This window comes from Physeter macrocephalus, chromosome 2 (assembly GCF_002837175.3).
Source record: "Physeter macrocephalus isolate SW-GA chromosome 2, ASM283717v5, whole genome shotgun sequence".
NCBI classification, from domain to species: domain Eukaryota; kingdom Metazoa; phylum Chordata; class Mammalia; order Artiodactyla; family Physeteridae; genus Physeter; species Physeter macrocephalus.
This window is the reverse complement of record NC_041215.1, coordinates 130,878,269-130,897,269: the sequence shown is the minus strand read 5'-3', so window position 1 is coordinate 130,897,269 and position 19,001 is coordinate 130,878,269. Positions and strand designations below refer to the sequence as shown.

General features: G+C 37.0%; 1 protein-coding gene across 1 annotated transcript in view; it reads right to left on the bottom strand.

Moving 5' to 3' along the window:
* PSMD1 (proteasome 26S subunit, non-ATPase 1) overlaps positions 1-19,001 on the bottom strand; it is a 106,839-nt gene that overhangs the window by 34,908 nt on the left and 52,930 nt on the right. Inside the window, exon 16 of the mRNA XM_024124467.3 lies at positions 5,430-5,544. Within this exon, the coding sequence (XP_023980235.1) occupies positions 5,430-5,544 (115 nt within the window). The remainder of the gene's footprint in view (positions 1-5,429; positions 5,545-19,001) is intronic.

The window sequence follows — 19,001 nt, the reverse complement described above, 5'->3', positions numbered from 1 at the left end:
AACCCAAGCTTTAAATGACACAATAGACCAGATAGATTTAATTGATATTTACAGGACATTCCATCCAAAAACAGCAGATTACACTTTCTTCTCAAGTGCACACAGAACATTCTCCAGGACAGATCACATCTTGGGACACAAAACAAGCCTCAGTAAATTTAAGAAAATTGAAATCATATCACTCTGACCACATACTTTCTGACCACATATTTTCTGACCACAACACTGTGAGATCAGAAATCAATTACAGGGAAAAAAACGTAAAAAACACAAACACATGGAGACTAAACAATACGTTACTAAATAACCAAGAGATCAGTGAAGAAATCAAAGAGGAAATCAAAACATACCTAGAGACAAATATGATGATAGAAAATCTATGGGATGCAGGCAGCAAAAGCAGTTCTGAGAGGGAAGTTTATAGCTATACAAGCCTACCTCAAGAAACAAGAAAAATCTCAAATAAAAAATCTAACCTTACACCTGAAGGAACTAGAGAAAGAAGAACAAACAAAACGCAAAGTTAGCAGAAGGAAAGAAAGAAATAAATCATAAAGATCAGAGCAGAAATAAATGAAATAAAAACAAAGAAAACAGAAAGGATCAATAAAACTAAAAGCTGGTTCTTTGAGAAGATAAACAAAATTGATAAACCATTAGCCAGACTCATCAAGAAAAAGAGGGAATCACAAGTAATGAAATTGAAACTGTGATTAAAAATCTTCCAACAAACAAAAGTCCAGGACCAGATTGCTTCACAGGTGAATTCTACCAAACATGTAGAGAAGAGCTAACACCCATCCTTCTGAAACTCTTCCAGAAAATTGCAGAGGAAAGAACACTCCCAAACTCATTCTATGAGGCCACCATCACCCTGATACCAAAATCAGACAAAGATACGACAAAAAAAGAAAATTACAGACCAGTATCACTGATGAATATAGATGCAAAAAATCCTCAACAAAATCCTAGCAAACAGAATCCAACAACACATTAAAAAGATCATACACCATGATCAAGTGGGATTTATCCCGAAAATGCAAAGATTCTTCAATATACACAAATCAATCAATGTGATACACCATATTAACAAATTGAAGAATAAAAACCATATGATCATCTCAATAGATGCAGAAAAAGCTTATGACAAAATTCAACACCCATTTATGGTAAAAACTCTCCAGAAAGTGGGCATAGAGGGAACCTACCTCACCATAATAAAGACCATATATGACAAACCTACAGCAAACATCATTCTCAATGGTGAAAAACTGAAAGCATTTCCTCTAAGATCAGGAACAAGACAAGGATGTCCACTCTCGCCACTATTATTCAACATAGTTTTGGAAGACTCCCATTTACCACTGAAACAAAAAGAATAAAATACCTAGGAGTAAACCTACCTAGGGAGACAAAAGACCTGTATACAGAAAACTATTAAGACACTGATGAAAGAAATTAAAGATGATGGACTTCCCTGGTGGCACAGTGGTTAAGAATCTGCCTGCCATTGCAGGGGACATGGGTTCGAGCCCTGGTCCGGGAAGGTTCCACATGCCGCGGAGCAACTAATCCCGTGCGCCACAACTAGTGAGCCTGTGCTCTAGAGCCTGCGAGACACAACTCCTCCCCATGTGACACAACTACTGAAGCCTGCAAGCCTAGAGCCCATGCTCCGCAACAAGAGAAGCCACTACAACGAGAAGCCTGCGCACCGCAACGAAGAGTAGCCCCCGCTCGCCACAACTAGAGAAAGCCCGCGTGCAGCAACAAAGACCCAACACAGCCAAAAATAAATAAATAAATCTTAAAAAAATTAAAAAAAAAGAAAGAAATTAAAGATGATACAAACAGATGGAGAGAGATACCATGTTCTTGGATTGGAGGAATCAATATTGTGAAAATGACTATACTACCTAAAGCAATCTACAGATTCAATGTAATCCCTATCAAATTACCAATGGCATTTTTTACAGAACTAGAACAAAAAAGTCTAAAAATTTGTATGGAGACACAAAAGACCCCGAATAGCCAAAGCAGTCCTGTGGGAAAAAAATGGAGCTGGAGGAATCAGACTCTGTGACTTCAGACTATACTACAGAGCTACAGTAACCAAGACAATATGGTACTGGTAGAAAAACAGAAATACAGATCAATGGAACAGGATAGAAAGTCCAGAGATAAACCCACGCACCTATGGTCAACTAATCTATGACAAAGGAGGCAAGGATATACAATGGAGAAAAGAGAGTCTCTTCAGTAAGTGGTGCTGGGGAAACTGGACAGTTACATGTAAAAGAATGAAATTAGAACACTCCCTAACTCCATACACAAAAATAAACTCAAAATGGATTAGAGACCTAAATCTAAGGACAGATACTATAAAACTCTTAGAGGAAAACATAGCAAGAACACTCTTTGACATAAATCACAGCAAGAGATTTTTTGATCTACCTCATAGAGTAATGGAAATAAAAACAAAAATAAACAAATGGAACCTAATGAAACTTAAAAGCTTTTGCAAAGCAAAGGAAACTACAAACACGATGAAAAGACAACCCTCAGAATTGGAGAAAATATTTGCAAATGAATCAACGGACAAAGGATAAATCTCCAAAATATATAACAGCTCATGCAGCTCAATATTAAAAACACAAACAACCCAATCCCAAAATGGGCAGAAGACCTAAATAGACATTTCTCCAAAGAAGACATACAGATGGCCAAGAAGCACATGAAAAGCTGCTCAACATCACTAATTATTAGCACTGTTGGTGGGAATGTAAACTGATACAGCCACTATGAAGAACAGTATGGAGGGTCCTTAAAAAACTAAAAATAGAATTACCATATGATCTAGCAATCCCACTACTGGGCATTTACCCAGAGAAAACTATAATTCAAAAAAGACACATGCACCCCAATGTTCATTGCAGCACTATTTACAATAGCCAGGTCATGGAAGCCACCTAAATGCCCATCAACAGACGAATGGATAAAGAAGATGTGGTACATATATACAATGGAATATGACTCAGCCATAAAGAGGAACGAAATTGGGTCATTTGTAGAGAGGTGGATGGATCTAGAGACTGTTATACAGAGTGAAGTAAGTCAGAAAGAAAAACAAATATCGTATATTAACACATATATGTGGAACCTAGAAAAATGGTACAGATGAACCGGTTTGTAGGGCAGAAATAGATACACAGATGTAGAGAAGAAACGTATGGACACTAAGGGGGGAAAGTGGCGGGGGGATGGTGGTGGTGGTGGTATGATGAATTGGGAGATTGGGATTGACATATATACACCGATATGTATAAAATAGATAACTAATAAGAACCTGCTGTATAAAAAAATAAATTAAATTAAATTCAAAAAGAAAAATCAGAGCGATTAATAGATCATACAAATACCATATAAATGCATTCTTTCTCCTCATTTCCCTGAAAAATGTAGTGCCATTGTTTAGAAGAGAAAGTTTTGCAAACGTTACTCATATTGTCAATATTGTTTATGAAGTATTCATGATAAAAATATAAGAAAATTTCCAACTTGTAAGCTAAAAGACACTAACTTGGCCTTTGAGGTAAGTGATATGACCTCAAAGATACATTTTAGAATGAATAGGTGTTTCAGGCTTTTAAGAAACAAAATTAATGTGCCAAGCTTCAGACAGCTAGGTATTGATATGTAGATCATACAAACTATCTAGAAATAAAGCAGACTTGTTTAGTATGAGTAATGAAGAATATTCATTGAATTAACTTGTCAGATACTGTGTCTCAAAGAACATTTGCTCCTAGATACCATATTAAATTTAGAATAATCTGGAAAGAAAAAAATCTAATTTACATTAAAGTTATGAGGTCTGACATAAATGTCTACTACACACCAGAGGGAGAAAATACTTAGTAAAACATCCAACTATATTTTTCCTTTGTTTATAGAACAGATGTGTCCTAGAAAAAAATGAAGGCCAATTTCTATAAACTGTATTTTATACACACAATGACTTTTCTAATAACACTGAAGATACATTCTCATGTAAGAAATTCTCCTCCAAAAGAAATGAAAACATTTAAAAAACAAAACTGTGAGGACAGAGACCATGTCCAACTTGTTCATCATCATATACTTAAAATGATCTTCCTTTCATCATTCATTTGACAAATATTTTCTGAAACTCTACTATGTGCCAGGCCTGACTTTAGGTTTTAGCAGTGAACATTCTGTTCTCAGGGACCTTACATTTCAGTGGAGAGAAGACAGACAATAAATAAATAGGTGTAAAAATATGTCAGGTGGTGATAAGTGCTATGAAGAAAAATAAAGCAGGGTAAGGAGACAGAATGAGAATATTGGAAGGGCATATCTCTATAAATTTTTATACAATTCTTGCCACATATAGTGAAAATGCCTATTTTAATTCCTAGCTTCAATAATGTTTTATGTGACTAGAAAAAAATTATTTGTATCCAATACTAATACTCTTTATTAGAGAAAAAGTCAAGCAAGTTAAAATCTAATGCCTGGAATCAATCAATAAACTAATAATTATGCTTTGCTTTACTTTAGTTTGGACAAGAGATGATTTTTTAAAAGTGGCTCCTTTCTGATGTAAAGACACTGGGAATATAACCATGCTCTTGTTCTCTCTCTCTCTCTCTCTCTCTCTCTCTCACACACACACACACACACACACACACACACGCGCCTGTGTGCTATTAAAAGAAAAGTGCACCTTTTGGGGAACTGGCCAAGGTGTGTTCATGTGCTCTATGAAAGGCAAAATGCGGTGATTTATGTTATTGCTGTGAATCAAGAATACTCGTTATTAAAGCATTGGTTCATTTCTTTATGACTCTCATGACAAACTGTTTTCAAATCATCAATGTACCTAACCCAACTCTTTTTGTCACTTTTGTGGGCTTAACAAATACCAGGTTATCTGTTATGTTCTTGAGGAGAAAACAGGCAAATAGCAGTTAAATATAAACTTAAAACAAACACACAAAAAAAATCAAACTGAGTTGACTGTGGTGGCCTCAAATAAGAACTTTGATTTCCACAATACTTATTATGCAAATTAAACATGTAAAATAACAATGTAAAATGGCCAGAGTAGCTCTTCAAAGAAAAAAAATACTATTTCTTCTTTTTAAAGAAATCAATGTTTTCATAAAAAATTCAACAGCATTGTTTTCATTAGAGCCATCCATGTAATGTGGTGGTTTGTTCTTAAACGGCTTTGAGCAATCCAGCATAGTTAAGTGAGGAAGTTCTGGGAAGCTTAATTTGTGAGGCAAGTTAAGTCTCACAGATCACACCACACTTGTATTTTTACAACTGTTACATAAACTTTTCGGCTAGGGAAAACAGTCTGGCGCCAGAAAAGAACTGACCGCATTGGCTTTGGCCTTTACCTTGTTTCCTGTACCAGCACAGCAGATGCCCAGGGCCATTGCAGCTCCATAACGCACATGAGGATTGTAACTCTCTGACAACAATGAAACGACACTGGGGCACTGTTCAGGGGTCCTGATGAGAAATAGAGAAAGTGAAGACAGTGTTATAGATAACATATTTTAAATCAAGATGGAAGAATTTGAATCAATTTTTTGAAAGTTATGGGGAACAACAGAGTTATATTTAACACAGAAGTTGCAGAATTAAAAATCTCCAACAGAATTCTAATTATTGATATTAGAAAGCTATCTTCAACATTCAGAGAATATATGCAAAGAAAGAGGAACATATCAGTGATCCCTCAACCACAGCTCTGCATCACAGCATTACTCAGTCCCTTGTGTCTTCTCCAGGGTGGGGAACAGCCATGGGAGACGGGGCGGGGCGGGGGTGGGGGTAAATGGGGACGGGGGAACGCTGCTCTACGTCCATTCTTATAACTCCTGCTTACTCTGTGTCTTGTTTCAGAAGACAAAAGTCACTTACAGAGACTCCAAGATGTTTCCAAAGCTGCACAAAAGATTTAAATCTCCCAGTATTACTCTGATTGAATATTAAATTGTTAAATAAGACTTGGTATGAAAAAATTCTGATTTTTTTCATCTTCAGCAATTATTTTTGTGTTGATAAGAATAGAGAAATTGTTCTTTTCTCATCTTCTTCATATTTGCAGCAAATACAGAAGAGAGGACAACCTTGACAAATGAAGTATCTGATCTCATCTTTGAAGGACTATGCTGTTAGAGTGGTCGCTCCTGAGGGGGCAGCAGGATGGGTGTAGTAACTAGAAGAGAGTGTAAGGGGAGTTTCTGGAAGGTTGGTACTGATGAACTAGGTGCTGGTTACACAGGTGTGTGCAGTTGTGAAAATTCATCAAGCTGCAGGCTAATTATGTTCATGTTTTTAGATGTATATTACACTTCAATAAAAACTTTAAAAAGAGACTATTATTACATTTCAATAGAACGTTTTTTTAAAAAAGTATCCTGTTGTGAATGAAAGCAGTTATTGCCTATAGACCAATTTAAGTCTATAATTCTATGTTGAAATTGTCCTCTAGCCTCAAACTCCAGTGAATGGTAAATTCAAATTTCAAATGGAGTAGAGCCAAGTTTATGCAAACTGTCTATAAAGGTGGAATTTTGGGGGAGAGGCAAGATAGGGGTAGGGGGTTAAGAGTACAAACTACTATGTATAAAATAAATAAGCTACAAGGATATATTGTACAACACAGGGAATACAGCCAATATTTTATGGTAACTATATATGGAACATAATCTTTTAAAATTGTGAATCACTATGTTGTACATCTGAAACTTATATATTATACATCAACCATACCTCAAAAAAGAAAAAAAGGTAGAACTCTGCTATCACTCTTTCTTGAAAATGTTCTTTCTCAGTTTGATGAAGCTAGTTCCTAGTATGAAAAATCTGTAAACAATCTAGTGGCAACAATACAGAAAAATAGTATAAAGAAAGCAATGTAGTAGGAAACAGAAGATCTGGGTTCTAGTCTTAGTTTTGTTAATTTCTTAGTACATGACATTAGGCAAATCACTTAAATTTTCTTTTCTGTAACTAGAGATAATATTTTTTGACTATCATTCAGGAATAATATAAAAACAAATGAGCAAATACACATATGCTTTCAGTTAATGAGTACTGAGGTAAATAACAGTAAGTTATATAAGAAGTAAAAAACCCATCTTCTAGTTCCTGTTTTGCCTCTAAATAGCTGGGATAATTTTAGACAAGGTTCAATTAACCATACACTCTGGGGTCCCTTTTCACATCAGAAAAAGAAGGAATTGGACTAAAAGTTCCATAAGGTCTGTCCCACTTTACAATTCTATGGCTTTTAAAAATGAATCAATCATCAAAGGTTTTAAATCAGTGTTCATTATTACAGGACATTTCATCAATGAGAAATATTCCTATGAAATAAAAATGAAATTTTAAAGGTAATATATATCATACCAAAGAGGTTGCTGGAGAATTACTGTAGTTGACAGCATCATTGTTTTAACTCTTTTTAAAAAATTAATTAATTAATTAATTAATTTTTGGCTGCACTGGGTCTTCGTTGCTGTGTGCGGGCTTTCTCTAGTTGTGGCGAGCGGGGGCTACTCTTCATTGCAGTGCATGGGCTTCTCAATGCGGTGGCTTCTCTTGTTGTGGAGCATGGGCTCTAGGCGTGCAGGCTTAGTAGTTGTGGCTCACGGGCTCTAGAGCGCAGGCTCAGTAGTTGTGGTGCACGGGCTTAGTTGCTCAGCAGCATGTGGGATCTTCCCAGACCAGAGCTCAAACCTGTGTCCCCTGCATTGGCAGGCGGATTCTTAACCACTGCACCACAAGGGAAGTCCCATCATTGTTTAACTTTTATTTTTCACTTGCATTGGGCTAAGAACTTAAAAGTTCTGTCCATAATTTTTTTAAAAAATGTATTTATTTTATTTTTGGCTGCATTGGGTCTTTGTGGCTGCACGCGGGCTTTCTCTAGTTGCGGCGAGTGGGGGCTACCCTTTGTTGCGGTGCGCGGGCTTCTCATTGTGGTGCCTTCTCTTGTTGCGGAGCACGGGCTCTAGGCGTGCAGGCTTCAGTAGCTGCGGCTCGCGGGCTCTAGAGCATAGGCTCAGTAGTTGTAGTGCGTGGGCTTAGTTGCGCCGAGGCGTGTGGGATCTTCCCAGACCAGGGCTCGAACCCGTGTCCCCTGCATTGGCAGGCGGATTCATAACCACTGGGGCACCAGGGAAGTCCAGTTCTGTCCATACTTTGATACTCAAATCCTGACAAACTCAAACATCTTGTCACATAACAAATTATAAATAAAACCACTCAAGACTGCACATGCCTCAAGGGGCAAGGATTGAGACTGTGTCTTCTGTACTTTTTCCGATAAATTAGTGGCACAGTGCTAGGTACTAAAGATAAAATAATTTTTATTACTTAATAAAAGACAAAGGGAGCCAAACTAAATATATATTTAGAGACTTGACCGACAAGTATTTCCTACTACGTTCAAGGCCTAAGGGTCAATCACTGGGAAAAATATCAGGCCCTTCCTTGTTTCCCTCCTCACTTTTAACTCAGCTACATAATCAAAAAAGAGAGAGTTAACAAGTACCTCTGAGTTACTTCATAAGGGCTAATTGAGTGTCTTTTAATTTTATGTGCTTTGAAGTTTCCAGTAGGGAGACCACATAAAGGGCTAGGGAAGGCCTACTTTAAAAAGTAAAACACTGAAACAGGTAACTAAGTTCTGATTTGTTGTTTCAATAAAATTTCTTGGCTTGTAGCTAACAGTCATCTTAGAACTTACTATTTGTACAACCTTCCAGAGAGCAGGAATTGTGCAAGGGCATATGCACAAGTCACTACCATATTATCCAACCATAAAGTGCACATATGAATTCCTTTTTTTAAAACATACTGGCTATTAACTACTGTTTATTGAATATTTTGTACAACCTCAATATTAAATCGTATTGATAAATCAAAATGCTTTCAAGAATAGGTCTTTTTTCTAATCTATCTTCCATAGAAGAGGAAAAAATATAGCACTATACGTATATAGGCAGAAACCCTGTTCTAAGCATGTGGGTTTGGTTCATCGCAGTGGGAATTTGGTGAGGACATAAACCTCACAGTAGTCCCTTGGTAGAGTTATGAATTTATATTTTCATTAGGTAAGTGCCACGGGATTAACATAATGACACAGAAATTAAGAGTATTCCCTCTGTTTAATTCCCTTGTACTCCCCTACCAACAGACTCCAAATAATCTGAGCAGCATCCTGAATTTTGAAGTGCCTGTTGAATGTCTTTAACTAAATAGTCCACAAATACCTCAGTCAATACACAGAATTCTGTACAGAAAGAGGAATAAAGGGCACCCCTCCCCTAAACTGCTTCTCTTTCCACCATGACTATTCATCTATACACCAAGAAAACTCACATTTTCAATCATTCTATTCTCTCATTCCCCACATCTAATCTGCCCAATCAAGTGAAACCTTTAAATCTTTTTTCTGTTTGCACTGCTTGTTTTAGGCCCTGATCATCTGTCACTTGAAATAATACAGTGATTCCTTAAACGATCTCTCTCTTCCTCCTCTCCCTTTCATTTTCAACATGCTGTGGTAGAGAGAACGTGGGCCTGTAATTTGAAAAACCTGGATTCCAATTCTAGTGCAGCCATTTATTAATAGAATGGCAATCACTAAGTCTCTCTGAGCCTTAACTGCTTCATGCATAAAATGATATCTGCTCCACCTTATTTATGCTGGGGAGTTAGTGGTGTGGTAGAGTAGAATACTATACTATAATTACTAAAATCTAAATGCATACCCAGAAATTGCCTTTGGGTCAGAACCAGGAATTTGGTTACTAGTATGCTGTAGTTTGGGCTCTTATTTATTTTTATTTTTAAAAATTATTTATTTATTTATTTATTTATTTATAGCTATGTTGGGTCTTCGTTTCTGTGCGCGGGCTTTCTCTAGTTGCGGGGAGTGGGGGCCTCTCTTCATCGCGGTGCGCGGGCCTCTCGCTATTGCGGCCTCTCCCGTTGCAGAGCACAGGCTCCAGACGCGCAGGCTCAGTAGTGGCTCACGGGCCTAGTTGCTTGGCAGCATGTGGGATCTTCCCAGACCAGGGCTCGAACCCATGTCTCTTGCACTGGCAGGCAGATTCTCAACCACTGCGTCACCAGGGAAGCCCTGGGCTCTTATTTTTTAAGAAAGGTTAGGCAACTCATACCCAAAAGTTCATTCAAAACAATGTAAAGCAAGTTGAATATTAAACCTAGAAAGCTGGTTATATTCAGGGTTCTGACCTCCAGATTTCCTCACCAACTTTTTAGGGAGCTAATGGCACAGAGAACACTTTACCTACCTTGCCCCTCAGCTGCAGCAAGGACAGGACATTCCAGGGAAAAGTGACTCACAAACAGCTTATCCTAAACGTATCTTAAAACTTCATTTATTTTATGATCTCCCACTTGTTAAAAGTATTATACTTAGAATAGGGCATTAACAATTTCATGAGGTTTAGAAAAAAATTTTGCCTGCGAACATAAATACAGAGCTTTGCCTGGGAGCCTAATGCAGAGAGCTTTACCTAGTTGATTACCATAAAAGACTGAGATAGGTTGTGAGGGCTATAAACTCAAAAGCACATAAAAAAATTCTTTCATGTTTCTCAGTCTAATAATAGTTCCAACTCTGACACCTTCTTCAGAAAATTTGTTAAGACAAGCAACGACAAATTCTTTAATTAGCTTAGACATTCAACCTCTTCAAGAATACAATAAAATCATAATATTCTAGGTTTATTTTAATTTTTCAATAGGCAGCTCTAAAAGGACAAAAGGATTTTTCTAAGCAGTGATCGCAATGCAAACATTCACTGAAAGCAAAACTTATATTAATCTTTATCCAATACATACATACATGTTGGAATATATATATAATTTTTAAAACTAAGCTAATAAATGATAAAATTATATCATCACCATTTTGAAACTGGTAATGAATTAATGGACAACAGCATCATTATCAAAGACGCTAACATCATGAAAAGAGAAACACTAGACCTTACACCTTATGTGCACTGCCAGCCCCTTCTTAATAAAAAAGAAGGGGGAGGAGAGGGAGGAAGGAGGAGGAGGAGGGGGAGAAGGAGGAGAAGGAGGAGAAGGAGGAGAAGGAGAAGAAGGAGAAGAAGGAGAAGAAGGAGGAGGAGGAGGAGAAGGAGGAGGAGGAGGAGGAGGAGGAGGAGGAGGAGGAGGAGGAGGAGGAGTGAAAGAGTGAAAAACTGAACCTGAATGTGACCAAGCCTCTAGGTCTAACTATCAATTTACAGGAAATATAGAAGACCAAAAAACACATTATATTACACACAGGGATGCAACTGAGAGAGAGGAGGGCAAGGCAAGGGAAGGAGAAAGAACCTGCAAATTAATAGAAAATACACTAACTCTTTAATAACAATTCATAAGGCTCTTTTTTTTTTCAGTACTTTAGATAATTCTGACTCTCCTTGAATGTTAGCTTTTCTATGTAAACATGTATCTCTTTAAGATAATGTCACAAAATAATTCCTGTAGTTTGTTTTAATGGCTTTGGATCAGCATTTAAAACTAAGTATTTAAATGACTAATCTCTGATCAGCAATACAAGTTCATCTCTATGTCTCTGTGAACATATTTAGAAAAATAAATGTCTAGAAATGTTCAAGTCACAGGAAAAATAGTGGGTTTTGTTATATTGGCTGGGGATAGTTAGAGAGCAAGGAATTCAACACTTTGATTAGCACAAAATGTGTTACCTATGACTTAGCTTTTCCTCATATTTACATTTTGATATGTTAAATTTTTTTTTTTTTTTTGCGGTACGCGGGCCTCTCACGGTTGTGGCCTCTCCTGTTGCGGAGCACAGGCTCCGGACACGCAGGCCCAGCGGCCATGGCTCACGGGCCCAGCCGCTCCACGGCATGTGGGATCTTCCTGGACCAGGGCATGAACCCGTGTCCCCTGCATCGGCAGGCGGACTCTCAACCACTGCGCCACCCGGGAAGCCCTAAATTTAAAAGTATATTTACTCAGACAATTACAAATTTGCTAGCTGCATTTGTTCTCAACAATGGAGCTACATGTTGTGGGAATTCTAGCAACATTTCTTGCTCTCTTTATTTCTTGGCTAGTTTATAAAAATTTAAAAAGTGAATACCATTAAGAGGGGAGATAATAAACATTTTGAATTTTGTTTTCATCACAATATAAAACATACATAAAATATTATCACAAAAATAACTGAAAAAGAAGAAAACAGTTTCATTTCCCAAACACACTTCTGTCCCATGAAACTCTGTATCCTAAGCTACTGCTATTTGTAGTTTTTTACTACAGTTTTTACAGTAGTTTTTTTTTTTTTTTACCATCAATTTAGTATTTACTGCATTATCTATCTACTACATGTAAAGTACCACAAGGAAAACAAAACCACACAGATCTTGCCCCAGACCTTACAAATATAGTCCAATCGTTAATATTTCTTTTTAACATCTTACTGGACTTCAGAAAACTAAAAATAATTATAGTTTTAGACAAGCTTTTGGTATGTTTCCAAACAGATTAATTTCTTTCAGGTGCTGCCAAAATAGAGTGAAAATATCTCAAATAGGTGAGAAGAAAGTAGATTGAAAAGATTTATATAAAGAAATTGCTACTTCACCATAATAAGAAGGATGGACCTTAAAAATCTCAGACTGCATTCCTGAACCTAGAGGAAATGTGTAACATTCAAAAAGTTACAGCATTATCAGCATGTTTCCCCCTGCCCTTCAAATCATCAAACTAAGAAATGAAAAATTCTCTAGAGGGGGCTCAACAGCAGAATTGAGCAGGCAGAAAAAATAATCAAATAAGGTTAACTGATAATATTAAGTTAGGTTCATTGAGAATTGAAGTTAGGTTAGTTGAGATTATCCAATCTGAGGAGCAGAAAAAGAATGAAGCAAAATGAACAGAGCCTAAGAGACCTGTGGGCGACAGAAAACATACCAACATACACATAATGGGAGTCCAATGGGAGAAGAGAAAGAGAAGGCTGAAAGAACTCTTGAAGAAATAATGGCCAAAAACTTCACAAATTTTGATGAGAGACTAGAAACTTAACAAACTCCAAGCAGGATAAACTCAAAGAGAACAGTGAACAAAAAAGACAAAGACTACATTCTAGTAGGAGAAAGACAATAAACAATAAATGATAAAATAAGTAAAAAGGTGAAGTTCTAAGGAGAACCAAAAAAGTAAATCAAGGTAAGGCATATTGGAAGAGCCAAGAGAAGGGGGCATTTTGCAGTATTCATTAGAGTAGGCAAGGCAGACTTCAATGATAGGTGATATTTAAGCAAAGAAAAGAAGGCAGTGAAGAAGTGAGCCAAGTGGCTATCCAGAGAAGGAGTATATTAGGTAGAGGAAACAGCTCATGCAAGGGCCCTGTGGGGGAATGATGCCCAGCATGTTTGAGGAGTGGCAAAGAGGCCAATAGTTCGAGTGTAGTGAAGAGGGGAAGAGTAGTTGAAAACAGGGCCAAACTACAGGAAACTTGGTTTTTACTATGAGTGAAGTGAAGGGCGATCAGGATTCTAAGCAAATATGATCTGACTTGTTTAAAAATGGTAATTTTGGCTGCTCTACTGAGACCAGAGGGCAAAGGTAGAAGAAAGAAGATGAGTTAAGAGGCTATCTCACAAATCTGGTTAAGATATAACTGTGACTTGGTGGTAGTCATGAACATGGGGGAAAAAGGTTGAAATGTGGTACATGTATTGAAGGTAGAATAAACAAGATTGCCTGATGGTGAAAAAAAAGAGACTGGAAGAATGCAACTGCCTTTAACTGAGATAAAGAAACCAACATAGAACAGATTTGGATGCAAAGAGCAAAAAGTTCAATTTTGGACATTTTGAGTTTGAGATGTTTTTAGACATCTAAGGGAAATACTGAGTAGGTAACTGAATGTAACAGTCTGGAGTTTGAAGGAAAGGTCTAGGCTAGAGATACAAATTTGGGAGTTTTAGTATATAGGTAGTATTCAAGCCTTAAGTGTGTCTGAGATCACCAAGTATGAGGAGAGAGGAGATCCAGAAATGAGTCCCAGAGGAGTCCCAATATTAAAGAGGTTGAGATGAAAGAGAACAAGTAAAGGAGACTACAAAGTAGTAGTAATGAGGTAGGAGAAAATCCAACAGTGTGGTCTAGTGGAAGCCAAGCAAAGAAATTATTTTAAGGAAGGGGACGAGGAAATGATCAACTGGGTCAAATGCTGCTGTGAAGTAGGCAGAGCATGTTACATCACCTCCTTTTTACAAATGTATAAATTAAAGCTCAGATAAATTGGTTTGTCTGAGGTCTCCTAACCCTTAAGTATGCTGCTTGTCTCATCTCATGAGCACAAGATCACAGTCATTGGGCTGGAAATAGAGTTTTAGGAGTTTTTTTCAACAAGTCAATGGAAAACCATAAGAGTGAATGGAAGGAGAAAATGAAGAGGGAGAAAAGTCAACAGGATAGGAACCTTGGAAAATCTACATATTAAGAGGGTAGAATAAGACTTAGAAAAGATTCTGTAAGAAGACAAAGAACCCAGGATAGGGTGTCTTTGAAGTAAAAAAAAAATACAAGTTTTAAAGAGAAATGCTCAGTCAATAGTGATGAATAATGCACAAAATTAACAATTGGTGTTAATTAGTGACTTTCTAAGAGTTATTTTAATAGAATGTTGGGGATAAAAATCTGATTACAAGGGTTATAGATTGGGTGGGTAGTAAGAAGGAAAAAGGATAGGCAATTCTCTAAAGAAGTCAAATGATGAAGGAAAGAGACTTAAGGGATAACGAAAGGTTTTATTTTTCATTAAATGTAAACCTGAGCATGTCTGCAAGAAAGAAGTTAAAGCTGAGAAAATGAATATTCAAGACATGGATTCTATGTGTGAAAAAGAAGATACTTTATTCAGCAAGATTGCAAAGAATTACCATAAAGAGTTGGGACTAAGGATTTAAGTAGAAGTTAGTTATGGTAAAGAGGAATGACAACATGATCCCAAACGATAGGGTGGGATGAAAAGAAAGACATTTAAAGAAGTTGAAACGTGACAGAGCTTTCAGATTGGTCTTTCATTAAAATAAGATGTCAGGGACTTCCCTGGTGGCGCAGTGATTAAGAATCTGCCTGCCAATGCAGGGGACACGGGTTCAAGCCCTGGTCTGGGAAAATCCCACATGCCGTGGAACAACTAAGCCCACGTGCCACAACTACTGAAGTCTGAGCACCTAGAGCCCATGCTCCGCAACAAGAGAAGCCTGCGCACGACAAGGAAGAGTAGCCCCCACTCGCCACAACTAGAAAGAGCCCGTGCGCAGCAACCAAGACCCAACACAGCCAAAAATAAATAAATAAATAAATAAATAATAATAAGAGGTAAATTCAGTCATCAGGGAAGAATGAGCAAAGTTTTAGCTCTTTCACTTATCTCATCAAAGAGAGTGAACAAGAAAGGAATTAAAAAAAAAAAAAAAAAAGCCAAGAAATATTTGAGCTGCACCGAGGGCCCTGCTGAAGTGAGTTAGTCTTAGCTGTACCATATCTATATTATAATTATCAACATATGCGTTTGCCCCCCTCATAAAATTATAAATTATATTGATATAAAGACAGAAAATGTTTGTCTTGTTCATCACTGTATCTCCACTAGCTAACGGAACTCAATGAATACTTCGCAAATGAATGAATATGTAGTGGACACAATCCACATATTGTCAAAAATTCCTTAGTGTGTTAGTGTTTGAAAGATACTATGACTGAGAGATAAAAAATATCTTTGACTGATATTTAAGTTGTCTTCCTAAACCTATAAAAGATACTAGACTGCCCCTTTAAGTAGAAGACAGAATCTGTTCAATAAATTAAAAGGCATCAGGGATAAAAATAAGTATTTTAGAAAAAAAGGCACCAATTAGGTGTTTTGGTTATGGTCAGATTAGAGTTTGAGTATGACCTTTAAGCTACTTTAGTAAGAATTAATTTATCTGGAGTTCTTGGTAAATGAGATATTCTACACTAATAAAAGTTTCCAGATATTTGAAATCTCACTCTACCATTTAGAATCATACTTTTACATTTTTTGTCATTTTGGATGAAAATTTTTTAAAAATGCATTTCATGTATTCCTGTCATCCAAAACAGAGCTGAATAAAGATGATTTAACCTTTATTAAATATATGGTAGTCAACACTATGATAACAATTATTATACCACAGAGTTGTGGAGGGCTGAGTTATGTGAGCTACAAGTCTCTATTCTGAGTAGACCTACATGCCTACACTTTTTAATTCCTGTTTTTTTAATTGGCCCTGTTTGCTATTACCAAAGTGCTTGTCCACCTCTTAATTTGTTACTCTACTCTGGAGAAGGGAAGGAAACGTGTTTGTTAAAACTGTCTCAAATATTAAAACAACAACAACAACAAAAACCATCTCAAGAGTGAATTTATCAATGGATATTCTTTTGTACTGTTTAGATTTACCACCATGTGCAAACGTTTTTCATTAAAGATGGGGGAGAGAAATTTTTGTGAGTGTGTTTAGAGCAAAAAGATTTGGAGTCGGGACTTACAGACAGCCTTCTGCCTAATGTGCATGAGGTTTTAGAGCACAGGTTTAGTTATTTGCCAACTGAGAGATTCTTATACCCTTTTATTATTATTATTTTGCTTTCTCTCTGATTATCAGCTATGCTTCTAATACCTCAAGGTTGCCAAATAAGCAGTTGTTCTAACTAGTTATGTCCTTTAGCCATTAAACTAATTAAAAATAGAAAAATAAAATAAAAACATTCCAAGAACCAATTTTAATTACTTTTAGTTAAGGTTTAAAAAAAAAAGTGAGGGGGGCTTCCCTGGTGGCGCAGTGGTTGAGAGTCCGCCTGCCGAGGCAGGGGACACGGGTTCGTGCCCCAGTCTGGGAAGATCCCACATGCCGCGGAGCGGCTAGGCCCGTGAGCCATGGCCGCTAAGCCTGCGCGTCCGGAGCCTGTGCTCCGCAACGGAAGAGGCCACGACAGTGAGAGGCCCGCGTACGACAAAAAAAAAAAAAAAAAAAAAAAGTGAGGGACTTCCCTGGTGGTCCAGTGGTTAAGAATCCGCCTTCCAAATGCAGGGGACGCAGGTTCGATCCCTGGCAGGGGAACTAAGATCCCACACGCCGTGGGGAAACTAAGCCCATGCGCCTCAACTACTGAGCATGCGAGCCACAACTAGAGAGCCCGCGTGCTCTGGAGCCTGAGTGCCACAACGAAAAGATCCCACATGCTGCAACCAAGATCCCGCGTGCTGCAACTAAGACCCTATGCAGCCAAAAATAAAATAAATATATAAATATTTTTAAAAAAGAAAGTGAGTGAATGTGGGTGAGAAGGGTCAGTATTGGCACAGTATTATAAAATAATAATTTTTGGTATTTTTATAATATACTAAATGAATATTTTAATAAATTTATCTGTAAACACAAATCAATGAAGGTTTCTTTCATACAAGTCTTTTCATTAAATATAATGATGCTATTTTCAATCTGACATTACTTGTTTTGCAGATACCTATCTGCCTGCATGAGCAGAGGGGTCAAATTGTGGTTCAGAATAAAGCAGTATTTTAAGATATTTTCATAGTCTTGAAGAGGAATTCTGGCACATTAAAATCCATCTGATTGTTCTTGAGGATTATTTTATTCGTTTTCACCCAAAATTCTTAGTAAATATTTTTTCTAAAATATTGAATTTTGAGTTAAAATAAAACAGCAAATATTGAATAAAATCTGAAGTGCTCAGTAGAACCGAAATGAACAAAATATTTTCCAATAACTTTCACACAAGGTAAGGAATACAAATTTGAAACAGGGCATAAATGCTGTTGCCAATGTAGAACTAATTAAATAATTTAAAAATATGAGCAATCTATGATGATCTTAATTTATTTTTCGCCACACGGCATGCGGGATCTTAGTTCCCTGACCAGGGATCAAACACGTGCCCCCCTGCACTGGAAGTGCAGACTCTTAACCACTGGACCGCCAGGGAAGTCCCCTATGATGATCTTTTAAAAGGAAACCTTGAGAATGCTGAAGTTCTAGTACTAAGCTAGTCTTACAGTTTAAGGAAAACTCAGATAGAATAGCTGATAAGACTTTTACACTAATTTTCTGAAATAAGGCAGAAATATATTTTCATTATATATCACATACTTTCCCCAAAATATCTGTGAAAAAAAAAAAAAAAAAACTGCCAATGAACCAACTCCCAAATCCAGAGGCCATCTTTTTAAAAGCAAGCAATGAAAAAGTCTCTTCTAAAACTTATGTAAGCATGCAGAATTCAAACCTTTCTGTGTTCTTCTATATAAGGTTGTAACCAGAGCAAATTAATTGTGTTCCACAACAAAGGCATAAAAGCTGGATAAGAATCTTGTTTCACTGGTAGAAATCAGAGCTCTGGAAATCACTCTAAGGTTCACTGGGCAGAACCTTCACAGAATTAAAGCTCTAGTATCTCTAGATTGTATCTTATTCTTTCTCAAATGGGAAAAACAGCCTAGGGTTAATCTAAAACAAAACTACGTTAAGCTAAAATGACAGAGTTTATTACAGTTCCCCCAATATTAAAGAGAGCTCTTAAGAATATAACTTGAATAAGGGTCATGAACTGGTTCAACATACTTAACTAGTGATTTTATGAATTATAATGAACGCTGCTACTCTCTAAAAATGAATGTATCAAAGATGAAATAACCTCCTTGGCACGCTTACAGCTATACAACACATTTGTTTCATTGCTTTCAAGCACCAGTGCTGGAGGCTCAGAATAAGTCAATGGGAGGAGGACTTCAGTCACAGCAGCAAGCAGGTCTAATGAGCAGATAAGATGACATACTTGGGAGAGTAAACAGCAAGCAAGAGGTAAGTATTTAACAA